Source organism: Lutra lutra, chromosome 7 (genome assembly GCF_902655055.1).
Source record: "Lutra lutra chromosome 7, mLutLut1.2, whole genome shotgun sequence".
Taxonomy (NCBI): domain Eukaryota; kingdom Metazoa; phylum Chordata; class Mammalia; order Carnivora; family Mustelidae; genus Lutra; species Lutra lutra.
The window spans coordinates 120,246,452-120,270,595 of NC_062284.1; the positions used below are offsets into that span (position 1 = coordinate 120,246,452).

General features: G+C 36.4%; 1 protein-coding gene across 3 annotated transcripts in view; it reads right to left on the bottom strand.

Annotated features, from left to right (window-relative positions):
* Positions 1–616: 616 nt before the first annotated feature.
* The window catches only part of SPATA7 (spermatogenesis associated 7), a 41,361-nt gene continuing 17,833 nt past the window's right edge, over positions 617–24,144 (bottom strand). For 2 of the 3 annotated variants that reach the window (XM_047736588.1, XM_047736586.1), the window contains 8 exons: positions 21,909–22,042; positions 13,869–14,344; positions 12,477–12,543; positions 10,127–10,242; positions 7,930–7,983; positions 5,931–6,008; positions 1,592–1,649; positions 617–1,344 (listed from right to left, as the gene is read on the bottom strand). In XM_047736588.1, the coding sequence (XP_047592544.1) occupies positions 775–1,344; positions 1,592–1,649; positions 5,931–6,008; positions 7,930–7,983; positions 10,127–10,242; positions 12,477–12,543; positions 13,869–14,344; positions 21,909–22,042 (1,553 nt within the window). In that variant the 3' untranslated portion in view covers positions 617–774. Of the gene's footprint in view, positions 1,345–1,591; positions 1,650–5,930; positions 6,009–7,929; positions 7,984–10,126; positions 10,243–12,476; positions 12,544–13,868; positions 14,345–21,908; positions 22,061–24,144 lie in introns of all 3 variants that reach the window. The other variant, XM_047736585.1, reaches the window with a different exon arrangement.

The following is a 24,144-nucleotide window of genomic DNA, read 5'->3' on the forward strand; positions in this document are numbered from 1 at the left end:
ATCCCAGGGTCCTGGGATTGAGCCCCACATCAGGCTCCCTGCTCGGTGGGGAGCCTGCCTTCCCCTCTTTCTCTGCCTACTTGTGATCTCTATCAAACAAATAAATTAAAAAAAAATTCTTTAAAGATACTACAGATAAAGCTTAATGTTTCAAGATCCATGCCAGGTCATAAACCATTTCCCATTGCATACAAAATCACTTATGCTTGGGTAAACTATTTTCCCCTGAAGAGCAACTTTAGAAATCGTGGCCAATAGATCCTAGGGGGACCCTGTGATTCTCACCTTCTGGCATTCATACCCTTGTATAATATCTCCACTCATTAAGTGTGGGCAGGACCTGTGACTTGGTTGTAACTAAAAGAAGGTAGCAAAGATGATGGAAAGTCATTCCTTTGTTACATAATATAGCACTTCATATCTCACTAGCCAGAGAGAAAGGAATTCTGCCAACAACCTGAAAAGAGTTTGGAAGCAGATTCTTGCCCCAGTCAAGCCTCCAGATGAGACCACAGCCCCAAGTGACACTTGGCTTGTAGCCTTGAAACCCGGAGCAGACACATCTAAGTTATACCCAGAACTCTCAACACACAGAAATTATAGGATAAATAATACATGTGTATAGTTTTAAGCTGCTCATTTAAGGTAATTTATTATAGAGCATAGAAAGCAAATACAGAAATCTTAATATATGAAAGAATAAAGCAGAGGAAAAGGAATATTGAATTACTGGCCACTTGGGATATTTATTAATGAAGATCAAACATCCAAAGGTCAGTCCTCAATGCTCATTTCCATGATTTTAAGAGTTGGTCCTTCCATGTCATGATTGTTGTTCTCTTGGATACTGTGAAATTGAAGAGCCGGGGAGAGTTCTGTGCTAAGACAACATAATTCATTCGAAGTCTCCACCTTTTCGGTGTCACTATCCCCTTCAATGACATTCACAGAAGTCTCCTGGTCTGCTAAGCTGTCAGAGACACTTGGATTTTTGTCATCCCAAACTGAAGGTCCAGGATTTGTTTCATCATTCACTTGCTGAATTATAACCCCTTCTGAGCACTTTGATTTATAGATGGGCAGGAAAAATTCATTTGGTGAAGAGAGTCTCTCATTCTCATCTTTTGGTATAGACAATAACATATCCAAAGCTTTTTGGTATTCTTGACGTTCCTGTTGAATTGTGGTATCATGTTTGCTTTTATCTTCATCTTCTTCTGAATTCTCAGCCTGTTCAAAATCAAGTAAATTCAGCATATCAATATCATCCAGCTTCACTGAGTTTTCTCTGGATGTGCAGCCCAAGTCCATCTTCAGGATATGCAGCAGATGGCGCATTTTTTCCTAGGATTAAGACAAGAATAATTACATTAATTAAGCTAGTCAAATTGAATTACTTTTGTCTGCAGTGCTGCTCATCTCAGCAAGATTAACACTTCCTTCTTCCCCCACCCCAAACCGCCCTCATACACACAAAAGGTTCAAGGGAAAAAAAGCATTTGCTTTAATGCATTCTTTGAGGCTGTGGAAAAACTTTAAAATTCTTTCCATATTAGAATTTTTTCTAATGAATGTCTAAAGAAAGACAAACCTCCTCCAAATGATGTTTATTTTGTTTTATGTGTCGCTCAAAAAGGTGTTCTAAAAACCTAAAATGATAAATAGAAATGTTAGTGTCTCAAAATCAGAAAAGCAACTAAATACAAAATAGCCATCCAACAACAAAACTACTAAAGGTTGGAAAATATTTTTTAGATTCTTCTTTTTCTTTCCAAAGCTAAACACTAATCCTTCCCTATTCTGTCAAGTGCTTCAATTTGGGAGCTACTATGGCTTTTTTGTTTAAGTTTTATAACAGATGCCATTGTTTCTGAAAGATTATATACCACTTATATTTCTGTGAAAATATTTTAAATGAGGTCCAATAATACCCCTGCCACACTCCAAAAGCATTCTTTTTTTTCCTCTCACACACATATGCAAACACCAAAAGCCTCTCTCTCTCCTTCTCTTTCACATACACCCCCCCCAAACCAAACCCTAAAGGAAATTCTCTTATAAAGAGTTATTTTATAATGCTTCCTCAATAATACTTGAAAAAAAATTCCATTGATGGTAAATCCACATAATAACCTAAAAGTTATCGGGGCGCCTGGGTGACTCAGTGGTTAAAGCCTCTGCCTTCGGCTCAGGTCATGATCCCAGGGTCCTGGGATCGAGCCTCACATCGGGCTCTCTGCTCAGCAGGGAGCCTGCCTCCTCCTCCTCTCTCTCTCTCTGCCTGCCTCTCTGCCTACTTGTGATCTGTCAAATAAATAAAAAAATCTTAAAAAAAAACCCTAAAAGCTATCACTTATTAAGTACCACTAAGGGCTAGACATTTGTGCTAGACAATCATTATACCTCTAATCATGACCAATATTTGGAGAGAAAGGTATTGTAAAGATCATTTTAAAGATGAGAAAATCTTCTAAGACGCTGACTCCTTTCCCCTAAGGTCACAAGTCATTAAGAGAATCTAACCCAGTTGTGTCTGGCTCAAGAGAAATTATTTTTTCAACTACACTATGCTTGTCTTATTATCACAAGAATGTTTCAATACCTTTGTCGAAAACAACTCCTTTGTTACCATTTGTTATTTATCAATGAAGTAAGCCAATTTTAGATTTAGTAGTTCTACTTTAGTTAGCAATTCTTAAAAAATATTTATATATTTGTTTTAGAGAGAGAGAGAGAGAGGAGAGAGTGTACACAGTGGGAGGGTAGGGGCAGAAGCAGAGGGAGAGAGAGAATCTCAAGCAGGCTTTCTGCTGAGTGGGGAGCCTGACACAGGGCCTGATCTCATGAGCCATGAGATCATGACCTGCGCTAAACCAAGAGTCAGATGCTTAACCAACTGGGCCATCCACGTTGCCCCAACTTGGCAATTTTTTAAAAGAATTAAAAACAATCCATACTGTTTGGGTACTTAGTTTGTTTTTTCTTATCAACCATGTATTTTGAAATTTTTCTGTATAAATGAATTCACTTCTAAAACATCATTTGAGGTTCCTGAATAGAACTTGCTCTTGTAAATATTCAGCAATTTATTCAACCAAACCTTTACTATTTGACATATGGGTTGGTTCCATTTTTGGTGCCTTATAACAAATGCTGCAATAAATAGCCTTATAATCTAAAAGAAAAAGTTAAGCTTTTTCTACAATAAACACATGTCCTATGCAAATGTTTTTTGTTTTTATTTTTGTTTTTGCTTCTAACCTGTGCTTTACTTTTTTCTTTTTCCTTTTATTAACATATAATGTATTATATGTTATAGGTATAGGTCTGTGAATCATCAGGCTTACACACTTCACATGTGTTTTACTTTTTGATTTACACTTGGGATCTTAATATTTTTGTTGTGATGAATCGAACTTCTTCATCTTGCAAATTTGAAACTCTACAGCCATTAGGAAAACATTTGTAACCACCTTTTTAAAACAAAAGTAGTAAACAATTATTATTAAAAAAACTTGGGTCTTTTTAGTATATCTTTTTATAGCAATAATACAAATGTTTAATTAAAAAAACCACTTAAGAATAGAATAATTCATTAGAAATGTACTTGACATATTACAACAGGGAAAGCATGTGGTATAAATAATGGCATTCCATAATACATGACATTAAGTGGGCCGTGGTGCCCAGTGAACTTTAGATAATGTTCAAGCTGATTCAGGACTACATAGTTTCCTTAAGATCTACAAATACCTAATCCAGTTTTGTAAACTTTCCATTTCACTTACAATGTATAAACCTAGCTTTTAATTGGTTCTCACTTTACTAGTGACAGTTGTAACAGAAATGCCTGCCTTGATTCTCCTGACAAGTTTCAAATAGTAAAATGAGATGATGGATCTTTGCAGATAAGCAAAAATTTGATTCACTAGCCTATTATAACTAAGAGATAAAGTGTTTCTTGGTTTTTTTTTTTTTTTTTGCATAGTTTTTTTTTTGTAGACTCTGTGCGATCTTTACATGGATGACAACATTACCTATGAATAAAGATAGTTTCACATCTTTCTTTCAAATATGGATATCATTTTCTTCTTTCCTCTCTCTCTCTCTTTTTTTTTTAATGTTTTCTGTATTTGTCAGAAAGAGCGAGCACAAGCAAGGGTAGCAGCAGGCAGAGGGGGAAGCAGGCTTCCTCCTGAGCAAGGAGCCCAGTGCAGGACTCAATCCCAGGACCCTGGGATAATAAGCTGAGCCAAAGGCAGATGCTTAACTGACTGAACCACCCAGGCATCCCTCATTTTCTTCTTTTCTTTTTTTTGTGATAGATTAAAAAAAAAAGATTATTTATTTTATTTTTAGAGAGAGAGAGAGAGAGAGAGCATGAGCTGGAGGGGCAGAGACAGAATCTCACGCACACTCCATACTGGTGGCTTGATTCCACAACACTGAGATTGCAACTTAAGCTGAAACCAAGAGTAAGATGCCCAACTGACTGCATCTTGTAAATATTCGACAGTTTATTCTGAGGCGCCCCTGTGATCAATTTTTTAAATCCAGGTATAACTGACATACATTATATTAGTGTAAGGTATACAACATGGTTCAATATTTGTTTATATTGTAAAATAATCAACAAAATAAGTCTAGTTAATATCCATCACCACACAGCTATATAATTTTTTTCTTGTGGTGAGCACTTTTAAGATCTACTCTCTCACAAAGTACTTTCAAATATGCAACTCATATTTGCAACTTTTTTTTTTAAGATTTTATTTATTTGACAAAGAGAGACAGAGAGAGAGAGGAACACAAGCAGGGGGAGTGGGAGAGGGAGAAGCAGGCTTCCTGCTGAGCAGAGAGCCCGATGTGGGCCTCGATCCCAGGACCCTGGGGTCATGACCTGAACTGAATGCAGATGCTCAACGACTGAGCCACCAAGACGTCCAACACAGTAGTACTATTTTTTTTTTCTTTTCAAAGATTTTATTTATTTATTTGAGAGAGAGACAGTGAGAGAGAGCATGAGCGAGAAGAAGGTCAGAGAGAGAAGCAGACTCCCCATGGAGCTGGGAGCCCGATGCGGGACTCGATCCCGGGACTCCAGGATCATGACCTGAGCCGAAGGCAGTCATCCAACCAACTGAGCCACCCAGGCGTCCCCACAGTAGTACTATTCACTGTAGTCACCATGCTATACGTTATATCCCCATGAGTTATTTATTTTATAACTGGGAGTTTTACCTTTTGACTACTTTTACCTTTTGCCTACCCCCCACCACTGACAATCACCAATCTGATCTCTGCATCTAAGAGAAATAACAGTATTTAAGTGAATAAAATCTCTATTCTTTTCTGTAACTCCCCCAAATTGTGAATTTGCCTTATATGGTAAGAATTAAACATTCTTTATAATTTGCTATCAATGATAAGAATATGTCCCCTAAGGGGCGCCTGGGTGACTCATTCAGTTAAGCATCCGACTTTTGTTTTTGGTTCAGGTGACAGTCTCAGGGTTGTGAGATTGAGCCCTGCATCAAGCTCTGTGCTCAGTAAGAAGTCTGCTTGTCTCTCTCTCCCTCTACCCCTCCCCGCACTTGCATGCTCTCTCTCTCTAATAAATAAATAAATCTTAAAAAAAAAATTAAGTGTGTAAACCTGACGATTCACAGACCTGTACGCCTGGGGCAAAAAATACATTATATGCTAATAAAAATAATTAACAAAAAAAGATTAATGGAAAAAATGTTATTCTTAGTAAAATAAATCCTCCAGCAAGATTCATTAAAAAAAAAACATGTTCCCCCCTCTCTTTACAAGAAAGCAACATAATTTTTCATTTCCTAGTATGTGGAACTAACTTAAAGGAATTAACATGATAAGAGTATTTAATATACTAATCAACCACCATAATATAACTTAAAAAATCTAACCTGTTTGAAAATAAACCAAGTTTCAAAATTTCATCTGTTACATCTTCAATGAAACTCAGATATAACAGTTCTTCTTCACTGTGAAAACAGAGCAGTACACAGCACAAAAATTATTTCCTACTTACTCTGAACACTAGAGGAAATATGAGTACCTAATGAGAAATATCTATCACTACTATGACAAATATACTGTTATCGCACATTAAGAGAAATGTTATTAAAAAACTATGTCTATATTCTTAAAATATGCAGATAAATTTATTTAAAGAGAAGAAAATGTTCCCTAATAAAGTAAAATTTCATAGATATGGAGAGCATTCATCCAACACTAACAGATAAGCAGGAATTAAAACAGCAAATAAACAAACAAAAACCAATAAAACAAAAAGAAAAACATACACAAAACAAACAAAAAACAAAACAGAGCAACCAAGGGCAAAAGGGCAACCAAATGTGAACCACCAGAGGTGTGTGTTCTTGACAAGCATTTTACAGGTTCTCTGACTTCTAACCATGTCCAGAAGTCCGAGCCCTGTGGATGGCACTTAGAGGAGGGGAAAGAGGAAATTTATCCAGAAAAGAAAGAACTTCAACTATGAAATCCTCTTCTGCTCCTAGAAGAGCATCTTGTTTGAATGCTAGGAAATTTATTCAGCAGAAAAAAAATATTATTTTTTTTCAAAATTTATGGAGAGGAGAAAAAATATGATAGTAGGGAAATTTGTGTATATAATTGTAGTGATAATTTTAATTATGTGGATACATTTATCTTATAACATTTTAATAGCTCATCAAGAAATCTGAATACTATTATAAATTTGATTTTAATTAGCTGATATCAGTGATTTGATACAAAATATAAGTAGTAAGTAACCACTCAATTACTCAATAAGTAAATGTAATGGGAAGAATTAATAAGAAAATGAGATAACAGAAGATTAAAATGTTATATATAAAGTTATGCTTTCAAACTGATTCTCAGCTTCTAATTTATACAGCAAGCTTGAGAATAAATGGAACTCTATAAAATAGATGATATTCGGGGCACCTGGGTGGCTCAGTGGGTTAAAGCCTCTGCCTTCGGCTCAGGTCATGATCCCGGGGTCCTAGGATCGAGCCCCGCATCAGGCTCTCTCAGTGAGGAGCCTGCTTCCTCCTCTCTCTCTGCCTGCCTCTCTGCCTACTTGTAATCTCTGTCTGTCAAATAAATAAAAATCTTTAAAAAAAAAAAAGATGATATTCCTTGAAAAAGAGTAGCTTAACTAAAACAACATTAAAAACTAGAAGTATGCTATCTGTAAAAACCTGGTAAGGTTAGAAACCTCCTGGAAGGGTATCCTGAGCTACCCAAAGTCTGCGTTTACTTAGGGACGAATTTCCCCTGGACATAAAGATGAAGTGACTGACAACTATTTCAGAAAATTCTGATCATTCTCAAATTGAGGGCATATTATATGACTGAACTTCAAAGCTAGTTGTAAGAGAAATTAGAATTCAGTCCTGACTTATTTAATAATAGTTTGTGTGATCCTTTTTTTTCCTTAAATTTTAAAGATTTTATTTATTTGACAGACAGAGATCACAAATAGGCAGAGAGGTAGGCAGAGAGAGAGGGGAAAGCAGGCTTCCCGCCAAGCAGAGAGCCTGATGTGGGGCTCGATCCCAGGACCCCGAGATAATGACCTGAGCTGAAGGCAGAGGCTTTAACCCACTGAGCCACCCAGGCACCCCCTCTTTTTTTTTTTTTTTAAAGATTTTATTTATTTATTTGACAAAGAGAGAGAGAGATCACAAGTAGGCAGAGAGGCAGGTAGAGAGAGGGGGAAGCAGGCTCCCTGCTGAGCAGAGAGCCCGATGTGGGGCTTGATCCCAGGACCCTGAGATCATGACCAGAGCTGAAGGCAGAGGTTTAACCCACTGAGACACTCAGGTGCCCCAGTTTGTGTTTCTTAATTCTTGATTTCCGCTAAGCAAAATGAAGAGGTAAAAAAAATCTTACTCGGAGTGGATTTTTCTCTCTGGAGGAAGCTGCAGGGAATACTGACATACTGCCCTGGAAAGAGAAAATTACAATATTTGAACAAAACAATAATTGGCATACAATAAGTTTTCAATAATATTATATTAATAATAATATATTTTAGAATTTTTTTTTTAAAGATTTTTATTTATTTATTTGACAGAGAGAAATCACAAGTAGGCAGAGAGGCAGGCAGAGAGAGAGGAGGAAGCAGGCTCCCCGCTGAGCAGAAAGCCCGATGCGGGGCTTGAACCCAGGACCTGGGATCATGACCTGAGCCGAAGGCAGTGGCTTAACCCACTGAGCCACCCAGGCGCCCCTGTATTTTAGAATTTTTAAAGTACTTTCATATCCATGATCTGATCTAATACTCAGAACAACCCTGACTGGTATATTAGGTAGGTATTATTTTTTCTACTGACTGATGAGTTCACCAGGGGGCAGAATGGTTGGGTAACTTGCCAAGGATGGGCGTAAGTAAGTAGCAAAGACATTTTTTTTTTTTTTTAAGATTTTATTTATCTGACAGAGATCACAGGTAGGCAGAGAGGCAGGCAGAGGGTGGTGGGGCGGGGAGCAGGCTCCCTGCTGAGCAGAGAGCCCGATGCGGGGCTCGATCCTAGGACTCCAGGACCATGACCTGAGCCCAAGGCAGAGGCTTTTAACCCACTGAGCCACCCAGGCGCCCCTAGCAAAGACATTTTTAATTAGTCTTTCTTCTGACTACAAATTCAGTGTATGTACTGTATGTAAGTACGTATTCAGTAGGCTCCACGCCTAGTGTGGGGATTGAACTCACCAACCTGTGATCAAGATCTGAGCTGAAATCAAGAGTTGGATGCTTAACCGACTGAACTACCCAGGTGCTTCCACAATCCTTTTCCAAACTGGGCTATATCACTTACCTAGTACACACAATTTCACTTTGACAATGTTAACATATAAATAATGCTGGAAACAGATTATTTCCCTATGAAAAACTGTTTTAAGCTTGTCATTATGATAAATTTTGTTAATATTTAGTCATGTCATAATTAGATAATTCTAATATTTTATTCAGATACACACAATTATAAATATTTTGCTTTACTTCTTTTAGATAGAAACTACTAGAAAAGATAAACGTTCCTTTCTTTAGGTGATTCTTCATATTCATTGCAGAGTGGCTCAAGAGTTAGCTTATAAATCTTGTTACGAGTACTGAAGCATCATGAATTTCAAGACAAGAGAGGTTAGTAATGAACCGCCCACAGCCCTGCCAGGTGCCATCTCCCTAGGAAGGGCCTAAGGGAGGACCTGGGCTCTGAGGGATCACGTGTGCTTGCCTTCTGGTCTGCTATATGACAACTCATTCTTGCCCTCTTTTTAATCTCTAGTCCTTTATTTCCACCTCCATCTCATATATAATCTCTGATACTGGAAATACATTTGACAGCTGAAACTATCAAAGGCATTTTTGCTAACCTATCATTTTTACTTAGGTGTAGTATTCCATAATTATGAAATATGTTGTATAGTTCTTAAAAACAATGCCAGTACACAGCAGTGACAGATACCACACTAGCATATGGTGAATTTCAAAATCATGAATGGTGAATCCTCAAATTGTGAGGTTCTTCAGTATTATTTTGCCACAGGATTTGTCTTCAGGAAAATCCTTTTCTTTCTTTCTTTCTTTCTTTCTTTCTTTCTTTCTTTCTTTCTTTCTTTCTTTCGAGATTGTGCATGTATGCAGGGGCTGGGGGGCAGAGAGAGACAGAGAGAGAGAGAGAGAGAATCTTAAGAGGCTCCACACCCAGCATGAAGCCCAGTGCGGGGCTTAATCTCATGGCCCTGGGATCAGGACCCGAGCTGAAATCAAGAATTGGACACTTAACCAACTGAGCCACCTAGGCGCCCCAGGAAAATCCCTTTTCATATGAATAACAATGGCAAATAATACAAGCCAGTATTGCCTTTTTCTTTATTAATGAATTAGCAATGAATTCATTTAAACTTTTATTGAGTACCTACTTTGTAAGATTTCCTTAGTAAAACTAACACTGCCACTGAATTGTAGAACACCAAAAGAGATTAGAGTGCACATAATTAGAATAGTACTTATGTTGCAAATATTATCTGTTACACAGGAAAGCAGTTAAATAGACAGTTGCAATGACTTCTGTAAGCTGTTTACCTTGGTGAGGAACACTGGAGAGTGCCATCTTTAATCTCGTCCCATGGTAAGTCATGCCCTTGTAAAGGTAAAGGAGCTATTTTTTCTTTGATATCATATGTCATACAATTAGATGCCTGGGGATGTAATGAGAAGAATCGAACTTTATTTTGCTTCAAAAATACATTATGAAAGCAGAAATAAAGCAAAATAGCAAATTTCAAAAAAGTCAAGGAGCTATCCCATAGGCAAAAGTGACTGATATACTATGACCAAGGCTGTTTTAAAATACATTTTCAGGGCACCTGGGTGGCTCAGTGGGTTAAGCCTCTGCCTTGAGCTCAGGTCATGATCTCAGGGTCCTGGGATTGAGCCCCACATGGGGCTCTCTGCTCAGGTGGGAGCCTTCTCCCCACCCCCTACCTGTTTGCCTACTTATGATCTCTGTCAAATAAAAAGAAAAAAAAATTTTTTTTCTACCCAATCAATGATTCCTTCTTTTTTTTTTTTTTTTTTTAAGATTTTAGTTATTTATTTGAGGGGGAGGGGTGCAGAAAGAGCCAGGGCAGGGGAAGCACAGGGAGTCTGATGCGGGGCTTGATCCCAGGACATTGAGATCATGACCTGAGCCACAGGCAGATGTGTAACTGATGGAGCCACCCCGGCACCACTCAAGGACTTCTTTCTTAAATGTATTTAAAGCAAGGTAAAAACAGCTTCTTATTTCTTATATTTTAATAAGGGATATTTTAAATCCATTAAGGAATTACCATAAATAAACTACACAAAGAGAAAATGAAGTAAATTTGCAAGTTTTAAGTAACCCCTAAAAAATGTACAAAATATACCATTTGTTTCAAATGCCAATATATCAAATATAGAGAAGCAGTGGTAGCTCTGACAGTACAATCAATAATATTAACAAACAAAAATAATGGCAGCTTACCTTTATGGAATCTTTACTATGTGCTGCTTACTATGCCAAGCATTTACTTGCATTATTGGATTAATCTTCACAATGCCAAATTATGTACAGTGCTGTTAAAATCTGGTCTATTGCAGATTAATACTTACTAATTTTCCCAAGTGGATTGCTGATGGTACAGATTATGGAGTAAAGGATACATCATTTTCTTATAGGGTTATGGATAAGCATTTGGAGAACAATGTCATGAAAATGGGATTTCTACTTTATTTAGTTATCGACAGAGCTAACTGTCTTCCTAAATCTCAAGTCAGTCATAGCCGTAATTTATGAAGCCCTTCTCAGGCCAGGCACTTTACCTATATCATTTACACTTTCCAGTGATCCTACACATTAAGTAGCTTTTCTAGATGTAGAGCTCTCAGAGGATAAGTGATTTGTCCTTGGGCTTTAAATGGCAGGGTCCCATGTCAAACAGGTATTTATGACTGAGATGGAAACTGACAATTCTCTACCCATATCCAGAAGAGAAGAAAGAAGTTCAGTGTGATTATATTTTATTCTTTTATCCCCCAAATCTGTTTGACATTTTATTTTATCCAATACTTCTTTTTAAAAGATTTTTATTTATTCATGAGAGAAAGAGGAAGGGAGAGAGTGTGTGTAAGTTGGGGGAGAGGCAGAGGGAGAGGCAGAAGCAGACTCCCCAGTGACCAGACAGCCTGATTGTGGGGCTCGATCCCAGGACCCTGATATCATGACCTGAGCTGAAGTCCCATGCTTAGCTGAATGAGCCACCCAGGCATCCCTGTGTTTGGCATTTTAGTAGACAAACTGTTTTTATAAAGAATAAATTTAAATTAGGACACAAGTGTATGATTAATACCCCCAAAATAAAAATAATGTTTATGAGAAAATTAACTTAAAGCTCTAATATTTTAAAAGAAATGCCCAAGCACTCAAAACATAAATGCTATTAAAAAGAGCCTTGTAGTCTAGAAAAAAGTAAAAGCAAATATAAGAGAATAATATTAATCTATTCTTATATAATGTATAATTTCCAATAATCAGTGGCAATTTAAAAAAGTACTAGCATGGAAACTAAAATAACTTCTGTATTGCTTTTCTGGCTCCTCCAGTGATCCAAGTCTACATCTCTGAAAGCAACATTTAAGGTATTTTATTCATTTATTCATCTAGCCAGCCAGCCAACCAACCATCTAGAAAAAGTGCTAACAACAAATGATTTCCCAGACTGAGCAGGATCCATCTGGCCATTCAAAGAGAGCTATGGCCATGTATAAATAGTCCTTCTCTATACTGGTTACATCATCTACAAGAATTGTCACCAAGAGATTACTCAAGTCCAAACAGCTACACGTATTTTATTAAGTTAAAGCAGCTATAATTCCAATGTGGCACACAAAGAGATCTCATTTTTATTACCTGTTCTGTGTTCTCTTCTGAATCTGTGAAGTTCTTGGTGTCAACTGTCTCAAAATCAGATTTAAAGCTGTAATATTTAAAAGAAGTAACTGTCAAGCTTCGAAGTACAAATACCCTGATAACAAGTTTACTGTCTTAAAAAAACCTCTCAGATATAAGAGATGAAATCCATCTATTCTTATAAAATGTGTGATTTCTAATTATATAATCAGAAAATAGATATGGTTTGGATTACACAGCTTATTTTTCCTCTTTTTTTTAAAAAATTTATTTATTTTTTTAAGATTTTTTTTTTTTTAAAGATTTTATTTATTTGACAGAGATCACAAGTAGGCAGAGAGGCAGGTAGAGAGAGAGGAAGGGAAGCGGGCTCCCCACTGAGCAGAGGGCCCGATGTGGGGCTCGATCCCAGGACCCTGAGATCATGACCTGAGCCGAAGGCAGAGGCTTTAACCCACTGAGCCACCCAGGTGCCCCTTTCCTCTTTTTTTGAATAGCAGCTAGATTTCAGCTGGATAGAATAGGAATAGGGAAATAGGCTCTATTATCCTCAAAAGCTGTCAGATATACAATCAAGAAAAGGATATGATATGCTTGCTTTCCTTGTTTCTCCCCATTCCTTAATTCTTGGGGTTAAATGAACACAGACTCATCTGATACCTCTTCTCTATACCCAGAGAAAAGAATATTAGTCCTAAATTGTTTTTTGCTTTCTAAAAATAGCTAAAACCTAGGACCAGGTAAATAGTTGTTTATATAATTCCAGGAAAAAAAATCACAAATCAGTTATTAATACTTTATAAGATTTTTCTTCAATCATTTGGTGGACTTTTACTGAATATTCATTATGTGCCAGGCGCTATCAAATATGAAAACATTATTGAAGCAAATTATACTTAATTTCTAGAAATTATCCCACTTGGCTAAATTATTCCTGGGGAGTTGTTGCAATATAAGAATGGGGTTGAATATTTGCAGGAAAGGAGCTCAGGGAGAGTCAGAGAAAGTGTTTTTTTCCTTGATAGCTCATTGTTTTGCCATTTTTAACACGAATCTATAGACATAATTACACAAATGCTGTTTGATGACTTATTTTGAGGATTCTCTGAAAGTGTATTTAAAAGCCTATACCATGTTTGAAACAATAAATTAAAATATGTAACATTTCTGTTTATAAGGAGCTTGACAAGTTTTATAGCTACTTTTCAACAATTACTTAGGTAGTTCTAGTGATACAAGCAAAAGGAAAAGTCCCATTAATCTATCTCATTCAAAATGGCACTATCAGACCTTAAGTCTGATCCATTAGATACATGATAAAAAATAATAATTATTATTATTTAATTCTACAACACCCTGAAGGACTTACTAATGGCTGTGAATGTGCCATACCTGCTTAACTCAGTCTGAGTTTCAGCTTCTATCCGCTGATCTGTAAAATCCTTTTTTCTTTTGGCAGGCGTATAGTATCGATAATGTGACAGGAAAGACTTTGCTTCTGTTTTTAAAGTGCGTGGAGTGAATGGCAAATGTCTGTTGGAAAAGAGTTCAGAATGTTTATCCAAAAGGTCCCCACTGGGTGCTTTTGAAATAACTAACTGAAACCGATGGGTATTTGGGAATGTGCTCTTGGGCCTTCTGCCATATGAAGTTCCAGAGCATGCTTTCCTGGGCCCAGAGGCAGTGTAATCCATGTTGAACACAGAGGAACTAGAGTTCTTCTCAGTACCATTTGTGAAGACTTTATCAGATTTAGGTAGAAGATTGAGGTGTAGTCTCTCTGAAGTTGTTACTGGTGACTTTGTAAAGGATGGAAATCCATTCACGTCTCCGATTAACATATCTTCATCTTCTGGTTCTCCTGAGGGCTGAGAACATTTGGTGTTTAAAAATTTACATAATTGGGGATCTCTACATTATACACCAAAAAAGAGCTGCCTTTGTGGGCTTGGAGATTATATATTCCTGAAGATGTTGGCATTGTATATGAAGTTTTTTTTTTTTAAGATTTTATTTATTTGACAGACAGAGATCACAAGTAGGCAGAGAGGCAGGAAGAGAGGGAGGAAGAAGCAGGCTCCCTGCTGAGCAGAAAGCCCGATGCGGGTCTCTATCCCAGGACCCTGAGACCATGACCAGAGCCAAAGGCAGAGGCTTTAACCCACTGAGCCACCCGGGCGCCCCTGTATATGAAGTTCTATTCAAGGTTTTGAATTATTAGTATAAAAAATATAATTCTCTATATATATTTTTTTAATTTGACAGACAGATCACAAGTAGGCAGAGAGGCAGGCAGAGAGAGGAGGAAACAGGCTCCCCGCAGAGCAGAGAGCCTGATGCGGGGCCCGATCCCAGGACCCTGGGATCATGACCCGAGCCGAAGGCAGAGGCTAAAAATATAATTCTAAACATAAGGAGTAGCCATCATTTTCCTTTTTTTTTAAAGATTTATTTGACAGAGTGAGTAAGAGAGACAGAGAGAGGGAGAGAACACGAGTCGGGAGTAGAGGCAAAGGGAAAGAGAGAAGCAGGCTCCCTGCTGAGCAGGGAGCCCAACATGGGGCTCAAGACCTGAGCCACCCAGGTGCCCCAGTAATCATTGTTCTTTCTGAAACTAAAAAAAAAAACAAAAAAACAAAAAACAAAAAAAACATCTACCCATATTTGTGGTCTTGAACTTGTATATTGAGATCTACGGGTAGATCTCAGTTTTATCTGACAATTTCCAAACCACTCCTGAATACCAATCCCCTTCTCAACCACTCTCTTGGTGGCAACATCCTTCCCTTCTCATCATGTCTTTATGGAAATCTCCAGTGTCAGCAGTTCCTCGGACTTCAAGGCTTTGAAGAAATGAAAAGGAACTTCTCAACTTCTCATGAGAGGGGAAAGCTGAAAGGACTTTGAGCTTTGGGACTGCTCTATTTCTTTTTGGTTTAATTTTGAAAGAACCATTTCTATAGGGTATCCACAAAGTCTTTTTTTTTTAAACAATTTTTTTTTTAAGATTTTATTTATTTATTTGACAGACAGAGATTACAAGCAGGCAGAGAGACAGTCAGAGAGAGGAGGAAGCAGGCTCCCCACCGAGCAGAGAACCCGACGTGGGGCTCAATCCCAGGGCCCTGGGATCATGACCCGAGACGAAGGCAGAGGCTTTAACCCACTGAGCCACCCAGGCGCCCCTAAACAATTTTTTTAAAGGATTTTATTTACTTATTTGAGACAGAGAGATACAGAGAGAGAGAGAGAGAGCATGAGCAGGGGAAAAGGCAGAAGGAGAGGGAGAAGCAGACTCCCCGCTGAGACAGGAGCCTGATGTGGGGCTAGATCCCAGGATGCTGGGATCATGACTTGAGCCAAAGATAAACACTTAGCCATCTGAGCCACCCAGGTGCCCCGACACAAAGTCTTAAAACATAGATAATATTTTATTCTTTTACAGATTAGATGCCCAAGATGCCATGTCTATGATTCCAGACTTTATGGACACCTGTGTATCCTTTGTAGAACTGTGAGGCACTTTATTAGGTAGAGGAGAAGTTACATGGAAGGCATAGATTCTGAGGGGACAATGGCTAGTAGTTAGCGGTTACTTCTGCCCTTCAAGCTCACAGGCAGAGAAAGAGAGAAAGATGGACAAGCTGAGTAAGAGAATAGCTGAGTGCTTCCTGTGTGCAAGGTACTATTCTTGCCTTTGAGCAGGATAAAAGAGGACAATTAAGAACTTCTATCACTGCTACTGTAAGTTACTATGCTATCTATAAGGTACAGTTCTAAGTAATTTACATGCACAACTCATTTAATCCTCCCATCAACTTTTGGGTGGTGATACAAATACTACTTTTATTTCAGAGATGAAGAAACTCAGGTGGTGCAGGGTCTCATAGATTTAGACCCAGGCTGAGCCTATGCTCTACACCACTGTATCACATTGTCTATTAAAGATCTCATCCGAAAATTACATATTTTAGATTTTTTTAAAAGTAAATTCTACCCACAATGTGGGGGTCAAACTCGACCCCAAGATCAAGAGTCATATGCTTTACTGACCGAGCCAGCCAGGTGTCCCTGTATTTTAGACTTTTTACACCATGAGGAATTTGAAACTGATTTTAACTCTTTTCCTGAAGGTGAATCTGTCAGCTACCTACGTACTGATTTATCTAAGTAAGAAAATTGCAGATGACTGAATAATTTAATTGAAGCCTAAAACTGGTCAAGTCACCTGCCATTTCCTTTCCAAGTACTTTCTAACCTGATCTCAAATACAAGGCAAAATTAGTCAAGGCAAGGAAATATTTTGGCATTAAATTCTGAATCACTAAGATACTTTTTTAAGGATTTCAATATATTAGTTTTAAAAAAGTGCTCCCAGGGGGCGCCTGGGTGGCTCAGTGGGTTAAAGCCTCTGCTTTCGGCTCAGGTCATGGTGTCAGGGTCCTGGGATCGGCCCCACATCGGGCTCTTTGCTCATCGGGGAGCCTGCTTCCCCCTCTCTCTCCACCTGCCTCTCTGCCTACTTGTGATCTCTGTCAAATAAATAAATAAAATCTTAAAAAAAAAAAAAAGAAAAAAAGTGCTCTCAAACAAGACTCATAGCTTATATACCACAAGAGTTTGGCTCCCAGGGGAAAAGTTTCTAAGTAGGATCTGAAAAATCCTACAGGGTTTTAAAATAATAATCATAGGAATTACTTACACTTAGAGGAACAGTACAGGCTGAGATCAGAGCAGGCAGAAATGCACAAGGCATTAGACTGCCTGTAAGAAAATTCTTATCAATAATGGTTATTTAGTAAACAAAATGAAACACCAAAAAAAGTCTTGAAAGGCAGAAATATACTCTCATCTATCTGAAATGAGCTAGAAAAATTGCTTTTGAACTGACTAAAAGCAAGAAGCTTTCCTGTATTTTTATGTCTCATAATTCCTACCTTACATTCTACGCTTTCTCTCTCTCTTTTTAAGATTTTATTTGACAGAGAGAGATTTTCCAATTGTCAGATTTTTAAAATTAATTAACTAATTAATTAACTAATTAATTTTAAAGGATTTCATTTATTTATTTGAGAGAGAACATGAGCCCCACACAGGACCCCATGTGGGGCTTGATCCCAGGACCCTGAGACCATGCATGACCTGAGCCCAAAGGACACTCAACCAGAAGCTCCTCCAATTGTCGGATTTTAAAGCAGCTGAGGGATCAATCCAATTGCAGAAAAGGGTGGGTACAAATTATTTAAAAATTTGGTTAACACTTGTTTTGAAAAAAAGTTTATATTTTATAAAATTATATTTTAGATTATATTTTATAAAAGAAATTTTATAATTATATTTTATAAAAGATATTCAGATTATATTTTATATTTTAGATTATATTTTATATTTTATAAAAGATTATATATCAGATTATATTTTATGAAAGAAATTGATAGTTCTTGCTTCTCATTGTTTTATACTGCTTTAAACATGTTTCATAGATTTATTTAGGAATATGGGTCATGGGACACCTGGGTGGCTCAGTGGATTAAGCCTCTGCCGTCACTCAGGTCATAGTGTCGGGGGTCCTGGGATCAAGCCCCAAGTCTGGCTCTCTGCTCGGTGGGGAGCCTGCTTCCCCCGCCCCTGCCTCTCTGCCTGCCTCTCTGCCTATTTGTGATCTCTGTCTAATAAATAAGTAAATAAAATCTTAAAAAAAAAAAGGAATATGGGTCATATACACATGTTCAGTTAATCATAATAGCAAGTAGTAAGTGCTGTGTCAGAGATGTGAGTGAGTGGTGAATAATTGGGTGGAGGTTATAGGGTACAGACTGGAAGGTACCGGAGGCTCCAGAGATGAGTCAAAGTGTGAGAGAAAAACAGCATGACTGTATAGGCAATTATGAGAAAAGGCTTTTGATTATATGATCTCATGTATATAAATGGCTAATATGTTCAGAGGGTAAAGTTAGCATTTCTTTCTTTCTTTCTTTCTTTCTTTCTTTCTTTTTTTAAGATTTATTCATTTGGCAGAGAGAGAGAGAGAGAGACAGAGGGAGCACAAGAGGGCAGAGCATCAGGCAGAGGGAGAGGGCAAAGCAGGCTCCCACCGAGCAGAGAGCCTGATGTGGGACCCTAGGATCCCAGGACTCTGGGATCCTGACTGGAGCTGAAGGCAGAAGCTTAACCAACTGAGCCATCCAGCTGCCACTAAAGTTAGCATTTTCTTTTTATTTGTAGCAAAGTTCAGTAAATGCAGATTATAATTAAGATAGGTATCTATTAACCATAAAACCCAATTATTAAATATATCAAAAATACTAATTTGAATCTGAACTTGTCTAAATATTTATCAAGGCTTATAAAAAATGTATGCAAGTTAAAAAAATATATATAATACACACATATATAAAACATAAATGAACTACTTTATGGAGTCAGAAAAAAGGTTACGAAAGCTAAAGGAAAATGAAAGAAAATACTCTTATATTTACAGATTTAATTTAACAAACTCTATTTTTATCCCCAAATATAATTATTAATTTATATTGATAGAAAAATATTTTAAATTTTCAGTTAAAAAGTACAATCACTAAGGGGCACCTGGTTGGCTTAGTTGGTAGAGCATGTGACTCTTGATCTTGGGGTTGTGAGTTTGAGCCCACATTGGTATAGAATTCATTAAAAACAAAATCTTTAGGGACATCTGGGTAGCTCAGTTGTTTAAGCATTTACCTTCAGCTTGAGGTCCTGGGATCCAGTCCTGCACTGGGCTCCTTGGGTCGGCAGAGAGCCTGCTTCTCCCTCTGCTGCTCCCCCTGTCTGTGAGCTCTCTCTCTCTCTCTGACAGATAAAATCTTTATAAAAAAAAAAGTGCCTGGGTGTCTCAGTCATTAAGTGTCTGCCTTCAGCTCCTGCTCTGTGGGAAGCCTGCTTCTCCCTCTCCCACTCTCCCTGCTTGTGTTCCCTCTCTCGCTGTGTCTCTCTCTGTCAAATAAATAAATAAAATCTCAAAAAAAAAAAAAATTAAAAAAAAACCCAAACCAAACTTTAGGATCCACCTAAAACATCAGGATTAAAAAATGGAAAAAGACATATCAAGAAAGTACTAATCAAAAGAAAACTGGTTTAACTATATCATTATCAGAAAATGCCTTAATACAAAAAACATTAAGATAAACTCAAAGCAGTGGTAACAGGTTTGATTCACAAAGAAAATATATTATCTCTAAATCTGTATATATAGAATAATAATATAGACTCATAATCTATAAAACAAAAATTGGCAGTACTATTTTTAAAAATATTTTATTTATTTGAGGGAAAGAGTGAGAGAGAGTATGAGAGCAGAGAAGGTCAGAGGGAGAAGCAGACTCCCTATGGAGCTGGGAGCCCGATGCGGGACTTGGGATCATGACTTAAGCTGAAGGCAGTCACTTAACCAACTGAGCCACCCAGGCGCTATGGCAGTACTAATTTTTAGAGAAATAGCTAAATACATTATCCTGTGGAAGATTTCTCTTAATAAATGATAGACTGATCAGACAAATAAGTAAGATCTGAATGAATATGAAATTTAATTTAATGAATACATGGGATAGTAAATACTGTACACAACAGCTATAGTATATTTTCAAACACATCTTGACAGTGCATTTTAAGAAATTTGTCTACCTACTGGGCCATAAAACAAATTTCTCAACAAATTTCAAGAGGTCAGCATCATATAGATATTCTATAATTAGGCTAGAAATCTGGAACAAGAGAAAACTTGTAGGGAAAAAAAATAGACACAGAGATTAAGAAATACTCCTAAATGACTCTTGGGTTAAAAAAGAGATTATAATGGAAAATACTCTGAATTAAATAATAATAAAAATACCACATTAAAAAACTTGTGGGATGCAGCTAAAGCAGCATGTGGAGGAAAATTTATAACCTTAAAAAAATATGTTTATACTGTCCAGAAGTTAGCTGAAAATAAGCTAAGCAAAAGTAGGAAAGTAAGACAAAATAAACCCAAAGAAAACCAAAAGGGGAAAAGAAAGATAAGAGCAGACATTAAAAAACAAAACACAAAAACAAAAACAAACAAAAAAACCCAACAAAATACAATAGTAAAGATTAATGAGGTAAAACAAAATATCCTTTAAAAAGATTTAAAAAAAAAATAATAAAAAATAAAATAAAAAAAAAAGATTAAAAAAAAACTGAAAAATCTCTGGTGAGGAAAAAATCAAAGAAAGAAGAATAAAGGCACAAACAACATGAGGAATAATAATGGGGAAATAATACTTATTTAGGAGAGATTAAGAGATTATATTTAAATAAATTTATGCCAAAAATTTGAAAATTTAGATGAAATGGACAACTTCCAGCATAAAAACAACAAAAAAATAGTTCTATAATGATTAAAAAAATTGAATTAGTAAACAAAAAGCTTCTAACAAAGAAAAACTCTAGGCCCAGGTATTTTTAATGTTGAGACACCAAATTCAAAGAATAAAAAGTCCAAACTTACAGAAACTATTCTAGAGCATGGAAAAAAAAAGGAAACAGCACTCAATTTATTTTATGAGGCTAGTGTAACCATACATAGCGTAGAGAAAAAGGAAAATGACAAGTCAGTATCAATAATGTGGTAGATGGGGGTGCCGGGGTGGCTCAGTCATTAAGCATCTGCCGTAAGCTCAGGTCATGATCCCAGGGTCCTCGGATAGAGCCCTACATCGGGCTCCTCGCTCAGTGGGAAGCCTGCTTCTCCCTCTCCCACTCCCCCTGCTTGTGTTCCCTCTCTGTGTCTCTGTCAAATAAATAAATCTTAAAAAAAAAAAAAAAGGTGGTAGATGCTAAAATCCTAAACAAATATTAGTAACTGTATCTAGCAATGTATAAAAAAAGTATTACATTATGACAAGGTTGTGTTTATACTAGGAATGCAAAGTTGTTTTAACATTAGAAACTTGACTATAATTCACTACATACTCAAATTAAAAAGAAAATGATATTATGTTTTCAAAAAATGCCGAAAAAGCATTTTATAAAATTAACATCCATTCATGAGAAGGAAAAACAAATCCTCTTAGCAAATGAAGAATAAGAGAACTTCCTCAATCAGATATTAAAGGGTATCACAAAACACCAAGAGCAGATGTCAGTAAACTATAGCCTGGAGGCCAAATCTGGCCTACTGTCTTTCTTAATAAAGTTTTACTGGAACTCAGCTATGCCCATTCATTTACATCTCATCCGTGGCTACTGTCCAAAGGCACAAGAATTGTGAAAGACTGTGGCCCTGAAAAGCTTAAAATATTTACTACCTGGCACTTTACCTAAGAAGTTTACTGATTCTGACCTACAGTAAACATACCACCATGAAGTCAGGTTGTACCACTAATGAAATACCTTAGAAACATCTGCTTTTAACAGGCAAAAATACTATCTTACCTTTTGTAGAGTGTTAAATAATGACTTAGAATTATTTTTAGAATTGGCCTGCACTGCTGTTTTATTTAATTTCAACTCCCTTTCACATCGTGCTAATTCCTTTTTGAGTTTCTCTCTTCGTTGTTGGTCTGCATCTGATGGGGAAAACAAATCTTTTAAAATAAAGAACAAAACAGAAAAATTAAGGTTTTGGTCTTGGAAGACTAATAAAGGACACATTTTTTTTTCTTGCTAAAAATGTTTATACTATTGATATATATAAATACAAATCCATACACTCTTCTGTACAAAGGGAAGCTAACAAATATTTAATTTACAGAAACTTTAAGTGCATTATTTAAAAAACATAAACAAGACGTGACAAACTGGCTAAGCCTAAGAGCTCAAGGAAGCAATTCCTATACAGCTATAGTATAGCATGCTAGCAGATATTCATAGCAATACTGAAGGTGAGAAATGCTTTCTGTGTTGTGACTCTGTCATCACCAAATGCAGAGTCTGAATTAGTCCATACACTCTCCCCCAAATGCAATATTATTGTCAATAACATCACATACCATATAAATTTAACTTTTATAGACTTCAAAAATATAACACTATTTTCAATTAGGATAACTGATTTCTACTATCTCTTAAGCACTATTCATTTGGAAATATAAATGAAAAAAGTGGTTTTGCACTTTAGAATGCTTTAGGTCAGGTACTGAGTTGTTATCAAAGATTTATCATTGTATAAAGGCTGAAAATGGTGAAATGAAAGCTAGTCAAATTTCAAAGTTAAATATAAGGTTAGCCATAATCAAAATGACTTATATTTTCATATAAAATTAAAAATTTATCATATACTTTTAAAACTGGAACTTATCCCAATTTAATGGACAAGATAATTTCAAATTTCAAATCACTCTGATTTGAATCAATTTATACAAATTTCTATAAGCTTAAAAATAAACTAATTTTTAAAGTTTGAACTATATTTAAAAATAAGCATGATAAAGTAAATATATTTATTATTTTAAAAGGGTAGACTGTAATATAGATGACTCTTGAACTGTATGGGTCCACTTATATGTGGATGTTTTGCAACACAATACTGTAAATGTATTTTCTCTCCTTTTGATATTTTTCTAATTTTTAATTTTTGTTTTTTTTTTTAAGATTGTATTTATTTTTTTGACAGAGAGAGACATAGCAAAAAAGGGAACACAAGCAGAGGTAGTGGGAGAGGGGGAACAGGTTTCCCTCACAGCAGGGAGCCCAATGGAAGCTCAATCCCAGGACCCTGGGATCATGACCTGAGCTGAAGGCAGACACTTAATGATGAGCCACCCAGGCGCCCTGTGATTTTTTTTTTTAAAACCTAATTAGTTACTCGGCCATTTTTTTTAAAAGATTTTTTATTTTTAAGTATTCTCTACACCCATCATGGGACTCAAACTTACAACCCCTCGATCAAGTGTCCCATATTCTACCGAGTAAGCCAGCCAGGTACCCCCCACCCCTTGTGATTTCCTTAATAACACTTTTTTCTCTAGCTTAATCTATTGTAACAACACAATATATATAATACATGTAACACACAAAGTATATGTTAATTGACTATGTTATCAGTAAGGTCAATAGTAGGCTCTTAGTAGTTAAGTTTTTGGAGAGTCAAAAACTATAGTTATTTTTGACTATGTGAGGGGGTTGGTGCCCCAATTTTGTCAACTGTTGATGTCAACTGTGTTACTTCCAGTTTATTCTATCCTCAAATGCCGGTTATTAACTATTATACATGTACTATATACTATATTATTATATGTTATTATTACTAATGTATTAACATTATAGCAGATAATATCTGTGGAGTGAATTAATAGAATTTTCTCTGTCAAATGTATTATTTCACTTATAAGTAAAACAAGTGAGTAAAAAAATCCTCAACAGAGTCCTCACTATCAATTTTTAAGTACTTCCATATTACCAAATCTGTCCAACCTATTCATTTAAGTAATACCTCCTCATACCATACATAAAAATCAACTCTAAATGTATCACAGACTTAAATGTGAGAGATTAAACTATAAAACTCTTAGAAGACAGAAGAGTAAATCTTTAGGACATTGGGTGAGGCAAAGATTTCTTAGGTACAAACAATTTAAAAAAATTAGACTTAAAATGAAAAACTTTTAAACATTTTTTAAAGATTTTATTTATTTATTTGACAGAGAGAGAGAGAGAGATCGATCACAAG